General features: G+C 52.6%; 1 protein-coding gene across 1 annotated transcript in view; it reads right to left on the bottom strand.

Moving 5' to 3' along the window:
* Nucleotides 1-7,491: 7,491 nt before the first annotated feature.
* cdc42bpb (CDC42 binding protein kinase beta (DMPK-like)) overlaps nucleotides 7,492-17,580 on the bottom strand; it is a 37,732-nt gene continuing 27,643 nt past the window's right edge. The window contains exons 28-39 of the mRNA XM_038274701.1: nucleotides 15,221-15,283; nucleotides 14,901-15,142; nucleotides 14,468-14,822; nucleotides 14,278-14,375; nucleotides 13,131-13,215; nucleotides 12,946-13,063; nucleotides 12,601-12,718; nucleotides 12,305-12,484; nucleotides 12,228-12,272; nucleotides 11,695-11,803; nucleotides 8,227-8,288; nucleotides 7,492-8,115 (exon numbers count right to left, since the gene is read on the bottom strand). Coding sequence (XP_038130629.1) covers nucleotides 7,993-8,115; nucleotides 8,227-8,288; nucleotides 11,695-11,803; nucleotides 12,228-12,272; nucleotides 12,305-12,484; nucleotides 12,601-12,718; nucleotides 12,946-13,063; nucleotides 13,131-13,215; nucleotides 14,278-14,375; nucleotides 14,468-14,822; nucleotides 14,901-15,142; nucleotides 15,221-15,283 — 1,598 coding nt within the window. The 3' untranslated portion in view covers nucleotides 7,492-7,992. The remainder of the gene's footprint in view (nucleotides 8,116-8,226; nucleotides 8,289-11,694; nucleotides 11,804-12,227; nucleotides 12,273-12,304; nucleotides 12,485-12,600; nucleotides 12,719-12,945; nucleotides 13,064-13,130; nucleotides 13,216-14,277; nucleotides 14,376-14,467; nucleotides 14,823-14,900; nucleotides 15,143-15,220; nucleotides 15,284-17,580) is intronic.

Here is a 17,580-nt window from a genome sequence, read left to right as displayed (position 1 = left end):
TACCTCCCTCATGTTGCTACCTCCACCGCGATGCTACCTCCCTCATGATGCTACCTCCACCATGATGCTACCGCCCTCATGATGCTACCTTCACCATGATGCTACCTCCCTCATGTTGCTACCTCCACCGCGATGCTACCTCCCTCATGATGCTACCTTCACCATGATGCTATCTCCCTCATGTTGCTACCTCCACCGCGATGCTACCTCCCTCATGTTGCTACCTCCACCATGATGCTACCTCCACCATGATGCTACCGCCCTCATGATGCTACCTTCACCATGATGCTACCTCCCTCATGTTGCTACCTCCACCGCGATGCTACCTCCCTCATGATGCTACCTTCACCATGATGCTACCGCCCTCATGTTGCTACCTCCACCGCGATGCTACCGCCCTCATGTTGCTACCTCCACCGCGATGCTACCGCCCTCATGTTGCTACCTCCACCGCGATGCTACCTCCCTCATGATGCTACCTCCACCATGATGCTACCGTGATGCTACCTCCACCATGATGCTACCGTGATGCTACCTCCACCGCGATGCTACCGCCCTCATGTTGCTACCTCCACCGCGATGCTACCGCCCTCATGTTGCTACCTCCACCGCGATGCTACCTCCCTCATGATGCTACCTCCACCATGATGCTACCGTGATGCTACCTTCACCATGGTGCTACCGCCCTCATGATGCTACCTCCACCGTGATGCTACTGCCCTCATGATGCTACCTCCACCGTGATGCTACTGCCCTCATGATGCTACCTCCGTCGTGATGCTACCTCCGTCGTGATGCTACCTCCACCGTGATGCTACTGCCCTCATGATGCTACCTCCGTCATGATGCTACCTCCGTCGTGATGCTACCGCCCTCATGATGCTACCTCCACCGTGATGCTACTGCCCTCATGATGCTACCTCCGTCATGATGCTACCTCCGTCGTGATGCTACCTCCGTCGTGATGCTACCTCCACCGTGATGCTACTGCCCTCATGATGCTACCTCCGTCATGATGCTACCTCCGTCGTGATGCTACCGCCCTCATGATGCTACCTCCACCGTGATGCTACTGCCCTCATGATGCTACCTCCGTCATGATGCTACCTCCGTCGTGATGCTACCTCCGTCGTGATGCTACCTCCACCGTGATGCTACTGCCCTCATGATGCTACCTCCGTCGTGATGCTACCTCCGTCGTGATGCTACCTCCACCGTGATGCTACTGCCCTCATGATGCTACCTCCGTCGTGATGCTACCTCCGTCGTGATGCTACCTCCACCGTGATGCTACTGCCCTCATGATGCTACCTCCGTCGTGATGCTACCTCCGTCGTGATGCTACCTCCACCGTGATGCTACTGCCCTCATGATGCTACCTCCGTCATGATGCTACCTCCACCATGATGCTACCTCCACCATGATGCTACCTCCACCGTGATGCTAGGGGAGAGGTTTCCGAATAAATCATTTGGGTTTTTATAACTTTGATAATTTCATCTGTTTCCTGTTGAACATTCAGATCTGAGTAAAAGCAGAATCACTATTTAAATTATAAAAAGACAGATCTATAGAAGGATCTATAAATGGATCTATAGAAGGATGTATACAGTGATCTATAGACGGATCTATAGACAGATCTATAGACTGATCTATAGACGGATCTATATACAGATCTATACTTCAGCCTCATTTAAAGGTTTCATTGATGTGCTGCTGATCCCAGAACAAACATCAAACCTACTTCTGTTTCTGAACCACTTCCTGTTTGTGACTTTGAGCTCACCTCCAGCTGCAGGCATCATCATCATCATCATTATCATCATCATCATCATCATCATCATCACCTGCAAACCTGCTGCTGTTGTGAAAAATATATTCCTCCTTCCTGAGGAGCTCACCGCCACAGATATGAGAACCGCAACGTTTTTATTCAAATCTCAAACGAGCTGCATGTTCAGATCTAATTAGCGAAGGGGGGGGGGGGGGGGGGGGGGTTGTGCTTCTAGCCTCCGCAGGAAGTTCCCATCAAAGGTCGAGTAAAGTTCAGACAGAAATGAGAAGTAAAAACCCCAGACCTCTCACCTCTCAGCGTGGAACTTTGTTTAAACCAGAACTTTCAAAATAAAACCTCTAAATCACCTGTAACTAATAACTGCACTGGAAAAAATCACAACCTAGATCAGTCATTCTTTCTTAAAATAAGTGCATTTGTTCTTGGATTGAGGAGATAAAAGAGACATTTTGCCAACGGAACAAGACAATTTACATTTAAAATAAGAAAACAAATTGCATTGTCGTATTTCAGTGCATTTTATCTAATTATCTTATTTTAAGAGTAAAAATACTCTTTTTGTTGGAAAACTACGTCATTTACCTGCTCAGATTTTGGGTAAATAAACTTAATTGAAGATATTTTTACTTATTTCTAGATTGTTTTTCCAGTGTGTTACACGGTGTGACCCGGTTCTTGCTTTGCTCCCATTGGTTGATCTCAGCAGAGTAAACAGGCAGAAACTGCCTGATTAATGATTAACGCACCTGTCAGACAAAACTGAGGGCCAAATTAATTATTGATGGCTGACCTAAAATCATGAGACCCTCGGTCCACCTACCCCATGGTGTTACCATGGCAACCTGTAAAGATTCCAGTCCTAAATCCTCTCAGCAGTGAAGCTTCGTCAGAAACTGAAGCAGCAGAGTTCAAAGGTCATGAAGGGAAGCAGAGAGAGGAAGCAGACTTGAAGCAGACGAGTCCTTGTCACTTTGGCAGGAAGTAAAGAAAAAAAAGAAACAAAGCTTGTGGAAGATGAGGTCACATTTCCAGGATGTTCAACAGTAAACATGTTCTAGAAGTCAGAACTTTAAACAGGAATCTGATTAAATGCGGTCTGTTTAACATAAGATCTCTTTCCTCTAAAAGTCTACTAGTTAATGACTTGATCTGTGATAATCACATTGACTTGTTTTGCCTTACAGAAACCTGGCTGCAGCAAGAGGATTATGTGAGCATAAATGAGGCAACTCCTTCAAGCTATTTAAATTTTCACATCCCCAGAAGTTCTGGGCGAGGAGGAGGAGTAGCAACAATCTTCCAGTCTGACTTACTGATTACTCCCAAAACAATTAATACCTACAACTCTTTGAACATTTAACCCTTAATTTCCCTGATCCAAATTTCAAGGCAAGAAAACCTCTTCTTTTTGTAACTTTGTATTGTCCACCAGGTCCTTACTCTGAATTTTTAGATGAGTTTTCAGGGTTCCTTTCTGATTTGGTATTAAATACTGACAGGGTCATCATAGTGGGAGATTTTAACATCCATGCTGACATTAGAAATAGAAAATCCCTTTATTGTCAAATAAAGGGGAAACTGTTATAGTGGAAAAGGTCACACAATGTGGACCTTAGAAAAGTTTATAAAAATAACAGATTGGAAAATCAAAGAAATAGAGCAATAGATTGTAAAGTGTTTTAACTGGAGAATAAATAACCAACATCCAGCTATGGACATTTTTTTTACAGTAAATTGAAAATAGCAGCAACATCAGAGATGTGCAGAATGACAGCAGCAGGTTATTTAACTGACTGAGGTAGAAACTGAGCAGAATCAGCCTGAATGGAAGAACTGGTTGAGGTTACTGGGAACAGTGGTGGTTCTAGAGTCTTCCAGCTGCTGGGAGGAAGGATCTGTGATAACGCTCCCTGGTGCATGGGGGGCAGGGGATCCGTCTGTTTCCCACCTCCTGCTTTGAGTCCAGAGCCTCAGTGTTGGGAGTCCAGCCCAGTTTGTTCTCCAGGTGAACACTGAGGTAGAGTCCACTACCTCACTGTCCGTCCCTGGATGTCCACCGGTGGCAGTGGGGTGGAAGTCCACCTCTAGCTCCTTGGTTTTCCCTGCATTAATCATTAATCTGCTGGAACAGAGTTCTGTCTGTCCTCTGAGCGTCTCCACCTGAGATGAGGCCAACTATGGCAGAAAGGTCAGAGAAGGTCGGAGGAGGCGGCGTGGGGAGCTGATGGAGACGTCTGCAGAGGTGAAGAGGAACGGTTCCAGTTCCCTGTGGGACCCCAGTTCTGCAGACCAACCTATCAGAGGCAGCTACTGAAGGCGGTCGCTAAGCTGCTATATCTATATTAGAAGCTTCTAGCTGTCTTCAAAATGTGAATAGACCCACAAATTCTCCATACTGCAGAGTTTGTACCGTATGACTTAGAAGGTGAAGAAATAACAGCATTCTATCTTCATACTGAAGCATATTTTAACATGATAACTCAGCGCCCTCTGCTGGAACCAACCCAACACTACAGCTGAATCTGTCCCAACAGGAAAACTCCAAACCTCTTCTCAGCCGAACAACCTGAAAGCCATAAATCTCCTCCGTCATCGACTACGTCTCACATGTCTCATATGTCTCTCATCCACATGCACAGAGCTGTTAGTAATCAGGACTTTAAATCCCTTTCCTGTGATTTATTCTGGGTTCCAGTGGTAACTTTGTCAGAACTGAAATTCTCCAGGAAAAACTGGGGCCTCAAAAGGAAGAAGATGATGATGATGCTGCTGTAGTAGGAAAAAAGTATCAGTAGTAATAGTAACTATTTCCTCCAGTTAAATAAACAGATCGTAACATTTCAGTCAGGCTGCATTTTATTTTATCTTTGCAGAGAAATCAGTTCATCACACGCTGCTTATTGCTCGGTTATCAGACCAGTTCTGATCGTCTTCATTAATTAAATTAATCAGAGTCTAAACTAATTCCAGACACTTTGGTTAAACAGTAAAATGTTATGAATAAACCTGAGAAAGAATCTGGTTTGTTATAGAAGTTATATCTGGTCTACAGACATCCAGACTCTGGCATCGCAGGTTAAACGTTGATCATAAAGGATTTTATCTTTGTTTAATCGATAATAAAACAAGGAAAATTAGTGAATGTATGTAAAGAAAACTAAGAAAGTAACTATTGATAAAATAATATAAAAAATGCACACCTGCAATCAGTGGAGAAAGTTAAATGATTATAATAAACGGAAAAATGATGGAAAAGATCAAATCTAAAATATGTTGCCAATAAATGGAGCAATTAAATCACATCCTAGATGATAAAAACATTAAAATGTTTTTCCCCATTATGAAATTTTTCATGGTAAAAGTTTGAAAAAGTATTTGCTGAGAATTTTAAAAGAATAAAATAATAATTATTAATTCTTATCATTATCACCCTTTTTGTTTCCCTGGAAACAACAGAATCCTTCATCTCTATAAAGTATAAGTTAAATTATTAACCTCATTATGAGAAAAAAAAGAATAATCTCAAATATTAAAATCATAACTCAGAATCAGGTTCAGTCAAAGCAACATGTGAGCAGCTGGTCCCCTACTGATGTGTTGATTAACCAATCAGAGGGGATTATTCTGAGCTCTTCCTGGTTCCTTCCTGATGAGCTCTGATCTGTTGATGTCTTTAAGCCCCGCCTCCTCCTGCTGAAGGATGGCTGAGATGGTCCTCCATCAGGATCTCCAGCACCTTGGTCCGTCTGTAAAGCCGTCTCTAAGGGAGAAAATGTCCTGTAGGTCATTTTAATGTGTCGCCTGTCAGTCCCAGTCTGGCCAGAGGTCAGAGGTCAGGTCCGTTCTGTGGTCCAGGAACGGGTCGACCCGTCAGGAGCTCATGGAGGAAAACTGGGAGTCAAAGTTACCAACATGCTGAATTAAAGGAGCTGAGGGAAGGAAAGATCAGATGTTATCTGAGCCGTTCACAAACAATAGGAGATCAAATAAATTAATGAAGCTTAAAGAACTTTAGATTAAAATCTGAACTTTGTCACAAATCTTTGAATTATTCCATCATTTCAAACTGACCCAGTAAATTTAATTCCTTATATTCGGTACCGTTATCACTCCAAACAAACTCCTCAGCAGAGGAGGGAGGGAGGACCTGCAGGAGGAGGAGCTGCAGCGCTGTAAACGAGGGGAGACGCTGCAGCTCCTCCTCCTGCAGCTCCTCCTCCTGCAGCTCCTCCTCCTGCTGCTTCCAGCAGACATGATGTGGAAGAAGAATAAAGGTTTTCCATCTGATTTGAAGATCGATGTTTCCAAAGTGAAAAACCAAACCAGTGGAACCAGAAGCTGAACCATCAACAAACATCAACTAAGCTGGTTTTTCCCAAACGCTCATCAGACGGTCAGGCTGAGGTGTTCAAACTTCATCCAGACGTCGTTTCTGTTCCTGCTGCTAAAAATTACCTAATAGATCATTTTCCTTTATTAGGCCATTTTATTCCCACATTTATTCACTTTACTGGTTTAGTCATAATTTAGTATTTTATTTAGGTCGTTTATTTATTCTGCTCTCAATTATCAACCCAGATGGAAAAATAATCAGCATCTATTTGGATCCTTATTAGTTTAGCTTTGCTGTTTTTCTCGTTTTATCTTCTTTTCAGTCTTTTTCTTCATCAGATCAAATAATCGGTTCTGTTGAAAAAAACGACTTAAAATTTCAGTCAATTTAACCTCCAGATAAATCTGAGCTACGGATTCATTAAGAATAGTTAGATGTGGAGCGGCAGGTGGAGCGGCGGGTGGAGCGGCGGGTGGAGCAGCGGTTAGATGAACGATCAATCTACGGAGGTCCTCGATGCGGCTGACCCGGGTTTGAATGGTCGATTTTACAGCCAGCAACAAGTTTCTCTGGACTTCTAGAAACATCTGTTGGTGGAAAAGTGTCAGAAGAAGCTAACTTAGGTTAGCATAACGGGATTAAAATGATCAAGATGATAATTATTATTTATTTTGTTGACATCTCATTACTAATACAGACCTGGACATAACTATAGAGTTGTGCTGCTATAGGCTTAGACTGCTGGAGGACATAGGGACCCCTTTTTCATCATTCTGCTTCATTCTATCTCTATTCTCCCACTCTGCAGAATCTGTTAGTTCAATCTCTAACGTTCTGCTCTCTCTGCTTTTTCTCATAGTAGCTTCATCTGGTCTGTTCCTGTTTGGCTGTGACTCCATCCTGGAGAGAAATATCAGCTGTGCTGCTGCCATCAACACCTTTGTTTCTAGATGTTGGAGCTTGGCCTGTTTTCCAGTGTAGTCCTGTTTCTCTGACTGTGACTAACTGGAGAGAAATATCATCCTAACCACCTGCAGCCGCTCTATTCCTCCAACCTGTAGATCCTTCTGATGCTGCCTCTGCTTTGACTAAATGAAATGTTCAGTTCAAGCTTCTCTTTCTTCCTGCCACTAAACTTTCCATTAAACCTTTTTAGAGAACTGACAGCTGGTAGTGGCAGCGTCATGCTGTGGGAATCTGGTCGAATGGAGGGTTGGTCTCTGTGGAGCTGATGGCTCGTATGAATCATTGACGTTTATTAGTGTTTGAAAGCAGAGAGGAAGAGTCTGATTATGACTCCTCCCCCCTGTCCAGGTGTGTCCAGGTGTGTCCAGGTGTGTCCAGGTGAGACACTGACACTCAGTCTGTCCTCTGCTCCGTTTATTGTGGTTTTTGGCTGCTAAACATTTCATAATTACAAACATCTGTAACTGATTCTGGAAGAATAAAAGCAGTAGTGCCCAGGTGTGACTCCGCCCCCATCCGACCTGGAGCAGGGGGCGGAGTCAGATTAGAGATGGAGGGGGGGGGGGATAAAGATCATCACAAATAAAAGATTATTTTCTACAATAACAACAATGATGATGATGATGTGCAAGTTTAACAAAACGTTAAAATAATTAATACAGTGTTTTTCCCTCAGAGTGAGACCTCCCGCCGCTAACCCACGCCGAAGCTAAGCGGCGAGAGGGGAGGAAGAACAGGAAGTGACTGGTCCCTCAGCGAGCGCTAAAACCAGGAAGGGGCGGGGCTTCCCAGCATCCAATTAAAAGCAGCAGAATCACTCCACCATCATAAAACCCAAAGGTAAAAACAGTCTCAAACGCTGCGGGGGGCGGGGCCTAAAGCGGTGTGGGGGCGGGGCTCAGGGCTCCAAGTCCAAACTGTCCAGGGTCAGCTGGCTGCGGTGGGGGGAGTTTGGGCTGGGGGGGCTGCTGGGGTTGGAGCTGTTGGAGGGCGTCGAGTGTTTGGTGGAGTCCGAGTCCGGCTGGGCGAGCGACACCGGCAGCACATGGAGAGAGAGAGAGAGAGAGAGAGAGAGAGTGAGTCAGGGCGGGGCGGCTCCCAGGAACCATCAGAGGAACATGGCAGCTTCTACCTCCCGGTCCGGATCCTGGTCCAGGTCGCCGGTGCTGCGGCTCGAAGCTCCTCCACTGAAATCTGAACCAGAGGAGAAGGTCAGAACGGACCTAGCCGCCCGCCGCCCGGCCCGAACAAAACCAGCCGCCCGGCCCGAACGACCATCAGAACACCACAGCAGGGCTGAGCTCAATTCATGGCAGTGGCGGCGTAGCGACAGTCCCGGTGGGTCGTCAGGCTGACATGACAGGAAGTAGTTCATCTGCCAATAAGAGGCCAGTGTCAGTACCACTTGCTGCCACTAGGCTGTCAGGCTCTGCTGGCACCGGTCACTAGCGTGGCAGTCCGGCCTTCCAGCCAGTAGGCGGCCCGATCGGCTCCCAGGTTAAGGGGCTGCAGGAGCCGTTATTAATTATAAACGTCATTAAAACTCTTATAACGTCACTTTTACACAAAGACCAGAGGCTCCGCCTCCATTTAGGCCATTAGTACCAAAGTAAATCACTTCATTAAAGGGTTCAAACATGTTAATAACCTTCTGGTTTTAAAACAGTATTTTACTGTCAACTGGCCAGGGACACCTAGTGGCAGCAAGTGGTAATGCCACAGGCCTCTTATTGGCAGATGGACTATTTCCTTCCATCAAGGAAACTTTAGAAAGTAGTTTATTAAACAATAAAAGCACATTAAAACATCAGCCGCGTCAGGCGGTAACACGCCGCGTCAGCCGGTAACACGCCGCGTCAGGCGGTAACACGCCGCGTCAGGCGGTAACACGCCGCGTCAGGCGGTAACACGCCGCGTCAGGCGATAATACGCCGCGTCAGGCGATAACACGCCGCGTCAGGCGGTAACACGCCGCGTCAGGCGGTAACACGCCGCGTCAGGCGGTAACACGCCGCGTCAGGCGGTAACACGCCGCGTCAGGCGGTAACACGCCGCGTCAGGCGGTAACACGCCGCGTCAGCCGGTAACACGCCGCGTCAGGCGGTAACACGCCGCGTCAGGCGATAATACGCCGCGTCAGGCGATAATACGCCGCGTCAGGCGATAATACGCCGCGTCAGGCGGTAACACGCCGCGTCAGCCGGTAACACGCCGCGTCAGGCGGTAACACGCCGCGTCAGGCGGTAACACGCCGCGTCAGGCGGTAACACGCCGCGTCAGGCGATAATACGCCGCGTCAGGCGGTAACACGCCGCGTCAGGCGGTAACACGCCGCGTCAGGCGGTAACACGCCGCGTCAGCCGGTAACACGCCGCGTCAGGCGGTAACACGCCGCGTCAGCCGGTAACACGCCGCGTCAGGCGGTAACACGCCGCGTCAGGCGGTAACACGCCGCGTCAGGCGATAATACGCCGCGTCAGGCGATAATACGCCGCGTCAGGCGGTAACACGCCGCGTCAGGCGGTAACACGCCGCGTCAGGCGGTAACACGCCGCGTCAGGCGGTAACACGCCGCGTCAGGCGATAATACGCCGCGTCAGGCGGTAACACGCCGCGTCAGGCGGTAACACGCCGCGTCAGGCGGTAACACGCCGCGTCAGCCGGTAACACGCCGCGTCAGGCGGTAACACGCCGCGTCAGGCGGTAACACGCCGCGTCAGGCGGTAACACGCCGCGTCAGGCGGTAACACGCCGCGTCAGGCGGTAACACGCCGCGTCAGGCGGTAACACGCCGCGTCAGGCGGTAACACGCCGCGTCAGGCGGTAACACGCCGCGTCAGGCGATAATACGCCGCGTCAGGCGATAATACGCCGCGTCAGGCGGTAACACGCCGCGTCAGCCGGTAACACGCCGCGTCAGGCGGTAACACGCCGCGTCAGGCGGTAACACGCCGCGTCAGGCGGTAACACGCCGCGTCAGGCGATAATACGCCGCGTCAGGCGGTAACACGCCGCGTCAGGCGGTAACACGCCGCGTCAGGCGGTAACACGCCGCGTCAGGCGGTAACACGCCGCGTCAGGCGGTAACACGCCGCGTCAGGCGATAATACGCCGCGTCAGCCGGTAACACGCCGCGTCAGGCGGTAACACGCCGCGTCAGGCGGTAACACGCCGCGTCAGGCGGTAACACGCCGCGTCAGGCGGTAACACGCCGCGTCAGGCGGTAATACGCCGCGAAAAGTATTACGCCGCGTCAGGCGGTAACACGCCGCGTCAGGCGGTAACACGCCGCGTCAGGCGGTAACACGCCGCGTCAGGCGGTAACACGCCGCGTCAGGCGATAATACGCCGCGTCAGGCGGTAACACGCCGCGTCAGCCGGTAACACGCCGCGTCAGGCGGTAACACGCCGCGTCAGGCGGTAACACGCCGCGTCAGGCGGTAACACGCCGCGTCAGGCGATAATACGCCGCGTCAGGCGGTAACACGCCGCGTCAGCCGGTAACACGCCGCGTCAGGCGGTAACACGCCGCGTCAGGCGGTAATACGCCGCGAAAAGTATTACGCCGTGTCAGGCGGTAACACGCCGCGTCAGGCGGTAACACGCCGCGTCAGGCGGGTAACACGCCGCGTCAGGCGGTAACACGCCGCGTCAGGCGGTAACACGCCGCGTCAGGCGATAATACGCCGCGTCAGGCGATAACACGCCGCGTCAGGCGGTAACACGCCGCGTCAGCCGGTAACACGCCGCGTCAGGCGGTAACACGCCGCGTCAGGCGGTAATACGCCGCGAAAAGTATTACGCCGTGTCAGGCGGTAACACGCCGCGTCAGGCGGTAACACGCCGCGTCAGGCGGTAACACGCCGCGTCAGGCGGTAACACGCCGCGTCAGGCGGTAACACGCCGCGTCAGGCGGTAACACGCCGCGTCAGGCGGTAACACGCCGCGTCAGCCGGTAACACGCCGCGTCAGCCGGTAACACGCCGCGTCAGCCGGTAACACGCCGCGTCAGGCGGTAACACGCCGCGTCAGGCGGTAACACGCCGCGTCAGGCGGGTAACACGCCGCGTCAGGCGATAATACGCCGCGTCAGGCGGTAACACGCCGCGTCAGCCGGTAACACGCCGCGTCAGGCGGTAACACGCCGCGTCAGCCGGTAACACGCCGCGTCAGCCGGTAACACGCCGCGTCAGGCGGTAACACGCCGCGTCAGCTGGTAATACGCCGCGTCAGGCGGTAACACGCCGCGTCAGCTGGTAATACGCCGCGTCAGCCGGTAACACGCCGCGTCAGGCGGTAACACGCCGCGTCAGGCGGTAACACGCCGCGTCAGGCGATAATACGCCGCGTCAGCCGGTAACACGCCGCGTCAGCCGGTAACACGCCGCGTCAGCCGGTAACACGCCGCGTCAGCCGGTAACACGCCGCGTCAGCCGGTAACACGCCGCGTCAGCCGGTAACACGCCGCGTCAGCCGGTAACACGCCGCGTCAGGCGGTAACACGCCGCGTCAGCTGGTAATACGCCGCGTCAGCCGGTAACACGCCGCGTCAGGCGGTAATACGCCGCGAAAAGTATTACTCGAACTCTGAGGCTCTTACCTGAAGCCGTGCGAGTGATGTGCGACTTGCTTCTGTGTTGCCGGGAGATACTGGAGAGTGGGCGGGGCTTATCCCTAATGGGGTCGTCCTGAGGGGGGGGCATCACACTCTAAACACAGACAGAACCAAAGCAATTAGATTCTACTGGGCTTCAGAACTGGGTCTTAGTTACTAGGCAACCAGCTCAGACTGATCCGGTCCGGGTGGTTCTGAACTGAACCGGGCTGAAGGTTCGGTTTAAACGGGTCAATTTAATCAAATCTTCAGAGTTTAATCTGCAGCTTTGATGAAAGATGGTTCTGACCCAAAAACAGGACAGGAAGCAGAAGCCGGGCCCTGCAGAACCAGAACCTTCGGCTGAGGAACCACAGAACCGACGACCCAGATTCTGTTGGGTCAGACCCAGAACCCTGAGGTCCGGTTCTGACCCGATAAGCACCCAGAGGAGGCGGCGAACGCTGCAGCAGGTCAGGGTGATGCTGCAGCCTCCGCCGCTCAGGGAGGGGGGGGGGAGAAAGAGAGCAGCGGCCTACCAGAGAAGAGATGGAGGGAGAGGAGGAGGAGGAGGAAGGCTGCAGGAGGCTCTGCTGGAGGAGGAGGAAGGCTGCAGGAGGCTCTGCTGGGAGGAGGAGGAAGAGGAGGCCTCCTTCTGCAAGAAGGCGCCGGCCGATGCCGACGTCATGTGATAGATGTGCTCAAAGTTGGAGGGGGGGGAGATGAGGGTGTGACGGGAGGAGGAGGAGGAGGGAGAAGGAGAGGGGGAGGGTGAGAGGGAGGTGAGGTCACCAACCTGAACATGAAAGAGAGGAAGAGGAGGAGGAGGAAGGAGTCAGTGATGAACAGAGGAGGAGGAGGAGGAGACGGCATGCAGGGAGGAAGAGGAGGAGAAGGAGGAGGAGGAGTTACCAGGGGGAGGTCCATCAGGACCTGCATGCCGTCTCCTGGTCCCATGTGGGCCACGTGGTTGAAGTTGGTGGGATTGGAGATCATCCTGGACCGCAGCTCCGGGTCCTTCAGCATCTCCCTGGAAACGGAGAAAGAGGCGGAGCTTCAGAGGAAGAACAGAGAACCTTCGCCGTTCTGACCCCCCCATCCTGACCCCCCCCCGCTCCATCCAGGAGACCCAGAGTGGACCGGTTCTGCAGCTCGTTCTGGGACCAGCTGGCTTTTATCTTTAGGAAGCTCTAGAACCATTTCAGGTTTTCCTGTCGACCATCGCACCCCCCCCCAGCCCCCCAGCCCGGTTCCCACCTCCTCTGCTGGAGCCGCTCCTCCTCAGGAACCTTGAAGAGGAACTTCCTTTTGCTGCGGGTTCGAACCATCAGCTTTCTGCTGTGGTCAGACGTCTGTGGGATGGTGAGGTCTCCCTCTGCAATGGGAGAAGGGTGAGCGGGTTCTGCTGATTCTGCCGGGTCCAGCAGTGTGGAGGCGCTTACCTGAGGAGGTGTTGCTGAAGTAGACCAGGCGAGGAGGTTCTGAGCTCAGCAGGTTCAGCGTTCCCTCAACATTCAGCGGGCGGAACTGGTGAGAGAGAGAGGCGAGGTTGGTTAGCGGCTCTGGGCTCTGATTGGCCGCTAGAGCCGGGCTCCCATTGGCCGCTGGAGCCGGGCTCCCATTGGCCCCTGGAGCCGGGCTCCCATTGGCCCCTGGAGCCGGGCTCCCATTGGCCCCTGGAGCCGGGCTCCCATTGGCCCCTGGAGCCGGGCTCCCATTGGCCGCGGGAGCCGGGCTCCCATTGGCTGCTAGAGCCGGGCTCCCATTGGCCGCCGGAGCCGGGCTCCCATTGGCCGCGGGAGCCGGGCTCCCATTGGCCGCCGCAGCCGGGCTCCCATTGGCTGCTAGAGCCGGGCTCCCATTGGCCGCCGGAGCCGGGCTCCCATTGGCCGCCGGAGCCGGGCTCCCATTGGCCGCCGGAGCCGGGCTCCCATTGGCCGCCGGAGCCGGGCTCCCATTGGCTGCTGGAGCCGGGCTCCCATTGGCCGCCAGAGCCGGGCTCCCATTGGCCGCCAGAGCCGGGCTCCCATTGGCCGCCGGAGCCGGGCTCCCATTGGCCGCGGGAGCCGGGCTCCCATTGGCCCCTGGAGCCGGGCTCCCATTGGCCCCTGGAGCCGGGCTCCCATTGGCCCCGGGAGCCGGGCTCCCATTGGCCCCTGGAGCCGGGCTCCCATTGGCCGCGGGAGCCGGGCTCCCATTGGCCGCGGGAGCCGGGCTCCCATTGGCCCCTGGAGCCGGGCTCCCATTGGCCCCTGGAGCCGGGCTCCCATTGGCTGCTAGAGCCGGGCTCCCATTGGCTGCTAGAGCCGGGCTCCCATTGGCCGCCGGAGCCGGGCTCCCATTGGCCGCGGGAGCCGGGCTCCCATTGGCTGCTAGAGCCGGGCTCCCATTGGCCGCCGAAGCCGGGCTCCCATTGGCTGCTAGAGCCGGGCTCCCATTGGCTGCTAGAGCCGGGCTCCCATTGGCCGCCGGAGCCGGGCTCCCATTGGCCGCCGGAGCCGGGCTCCCATTGGCCGCGGGAGCCGGGCTCCCATTGGCCGCGGGAGCCGGGCTCCCATTGGCCGCCAGAGCCGGGCTCCCATTGGTTACCTTGCGGAGACAGATGGTCTGGACCCACTGGCTGCTGTGGATGTCGAACACGTCCACGCCGTACTCGCTGTAGACCGTCAGGTGGAACGAGTTGGAACCTGAGGACAGAACAGAAACATTGGTTCAGTTGGACGTCCCACAGCATGACACTCCAGGCGCCATGCGTCAGAGAGCAGAAGCGGTGACGTACAGCAGGCCAGCGGCGTGGCGGGCCACATCAGCTCTTGGTCCCGGGAGCGCCGGCCCTGTCCGTCCACGTAGACTCCCAGCTGGCTGAAGCAGAGCAGGACCTCGCTGGAGCCCACCTCCAGGGCGTGCAGGGCGTCCATGGGCTGCTGGGACAGGAAGGCCAGAGATGGGTCGCCCGGGTTCACCAGGCTGATGGGGGATGACTCCCCCTGCAGGGCCAGCAGGGCGAAGCCTGACGGGTAGCCCACACACAGCCGGTCCCGCAGCATGCCTAGCCACTGGACCGTGCCTGGAGCCTGCACCTCCCACAGCTTCTTATGGTACGGCTTGGCCCGGGTGATCTCATAGCACTGGACCTGTGGGGGCCACACAGAACCGAGACTTCAGAACCGGACCTCGCACACGGACCTGCGGCGGGTGGGGGCGGCCCTGACCTGACGTTTGGCGGCAGCCAGCAGGCAAGCAGGACCTCCGGGTCGCAGCACCCCTGTGGTCAGAACCTGGCAGTTCTTGGTGTCTGCCAGCTTGGTGTCGAAGGAGGACTCGGCTCCGTCCAGAACCCCCCAGGGGTGGAGGTGGACCTGGCGGTTTCGGCCACAGAGCAGAGCGACGATCTTCTCGTTGGGAATGAGCTCGATCTGATAAACCTTCTTACTGTCTGAGGCTCTGACGATGACTACGGCGAGACGACGAAGAGCAGGTCAGAGACTGAGCGCTCCGCCCAGGGCGTAGATGATAGAGGTCTGTTACTCACCGTCTCTGGTGACCTCCACCACAAACAGTCCGTCCTCCGTTCCCATAGCGATCCGCTCCCTGTCTGCAGGAGGAAGAGACATCAGCCAATCACTGAGCAGAGGGGGCGGGGCTGAGGCTTAACACCGTCCCCACGTGAACTTGCCTCCTTGAAGCTATAAAAACTGAACGCACTAAACGAGCTGAAGGTTCTGAACGCGCTAAACGCCTGAAAGAGCTAAGTGCCCTGAACGCGCTAAACGTAGGGTGACCACCCGTCCCGCGTACTGCGTGCGCGCACAGCGTTTGAAGCCCAATTCATTCGTCCTGCAAATTGAGACCGTGTCACGCATAATCAATGCAAGAAATATGAAAAAGCTTATGGTCGTCAAGTTGTGCTTACTCTCATATGACAGCAGATGGCAGTGAAAGCCCAAATTCATGAGATTAAACGTTTGAAGTCAATTTTTAAACGTCTTTCTACCACTTTTTTGTGATTTGAATCATCAGTGGCCGGTCTAAACATTTTCCAAGAATGCAGCCAGAACGCGCGGTGACGTAAAAAAAGCGCGCTCGCGTAAAATACCAGTTGGAATTGCGCATTATTGTACTTTTATACTTATGTAGTGAAAGAGATGGTGCACGCTCCAACAAGAAATACAACTTCAAGAAGAAACCTGAAGGTAAGAAACCTAGATACACTATATTGCCAAAAGTATTTGCTCACCTGCCTTGACTCACATATGAGCTTAAGTGACATCCCGTTCCTAATCCATAGGGTTCAATATGACGTCGGTCCACCCTTTGCAGCTAGAACAGCTTCAACTCTTCTGGGAAGGCTGTCCACAAGGTTTAGGAGTGTGTTTATGGGAATTTTTGACCATTCTTCCAGAAGCGCATTTGTGAGGTCGCACACTGATGTTGGACGAGAAGGCCTGGCTCTCAGTCTCCGCTCTAATTCATCCCAAAGGTGTTCTATCGGGTTGAGGTCAGGACTCTGTGCAGGCCAGTCAAGTTCATCCACACCAGACTCTGTCATCCATGTCTTTATGGACCTTGCTTTGTGCACTGGTGCACAGTCATGTTGGAAGAGGAAGGGGCCAGCTCCAAACTGTTCCCACAAAGTTGGGAGCATGGAATTGTCCAAAATGTCTTGGTATGCTGAAGCATTCAGAGTTCCTTTCACTGGAACTAAGGGGCCAAGCCCAGCTCCTGAAAAACAACCTCACACCATAATCCCCCCTCCACCAAACTTTACACTTGGCACAATGCAGTCAGACAAGTACCGTTCTCCTGGCAACCGCCAAACCCAGACCCGTCCATCAGATTGCCAGATGGAGAAGCGCGATTCGTCACTCCAGAGAACGCGTCTCCACTGCTCTAGAGTCCAGTGGCGGCGTGCTTTACACCACCGCATCCGACGCTTTGCATTGCACTTGGTGATGTATGGCTTGGATGCAGCTGCTCGACCATGGAAACCCATTCCATGAAGCTCTCTGCGCACTGTTCTTGAGCTAATCTGAAGGCCACATGAAGTTTGGAGGTCTGTAGTGATTGACTCTGCAGAAAGTTGGCGACCTCTTCGCACTATGCGCGTCAGCATCCGCTGACCCCGCTCCGTCAGTTTACGTGGCCTACCACTTCGTGGCTGAGTTGCTGTCGTTCCCAAACACTTCCATTTTCTTATAATACAGCTGACAGTTGACTGTGGAATATTTAGGAGCGAGGAAATTTCACGACTGGATTTGTTGCACAGGTGGCATCCTATCACAGTTCCACGCTGGAATTCACTGAGCTCCTGAGAGCGACCCATTCTTTCACAAATGTTTGTAAAAACAGTCTGCATGCCTAGGTGCTTGAATTTATACACCTGTGGCCATGGAAGTGATTGGAACACCTGATTCCAATAATTTGGATGGGTGAGCAAATACTTTTGGCAATATAGTGTATGTAAGACGCCATTAGTCTAAGATGAAGTTAACATTGGTGGGCGGTTCTACAGGGGTGCAAATGCGTCACTTTTAGGAAACAGTAGCCTTTTAGATCAAAATATGTCATTGTTTTGCATAGGATTGTATTTTGGCACCTTTTTGTATTGTTTTGTATTGTGATGGTGATGGGTTTGCACTCCTCAGTCTGTACTGGAAAACCATTAGGAAGCTTATCATAAATTAATTCTGTCTCTTATCTTTCTTTCTTATTTTATTCAGATGCTGGTGACAATTCCTGTTAATCCATTAATTTCAAATCATAATTTATTTAAAGTGAATAAATTGTAATAAAAAATAAATAAAATTGAATAGCTAAAGTAAATCGGAATTGGAAGTGCATCTGTTCATTGAATGTTCAAAGTATTATGAATCTTTATTTAGAAAGAAATAC

The sequence above is a fragment of the Cyprinodon tularosa genome, unplaced genomic scaffold (assembly GCF_016077235.1).
Source record: "Cyprinodon tularosa strain WSP-4 unplaced genomic scaffold, ASM1607723v1 ctg1204, whole genome shotgun sequence".
NCBI lineage: Eukaryota > Metazoa > Chordata > Actinopteri > Cyprinodontiformes > Cyprinodontidae > Cyprinodon > Cyprinodon tularosa.
This window is presented reverse-complemented; position numbering and strand designations above follow the sequence as displayed.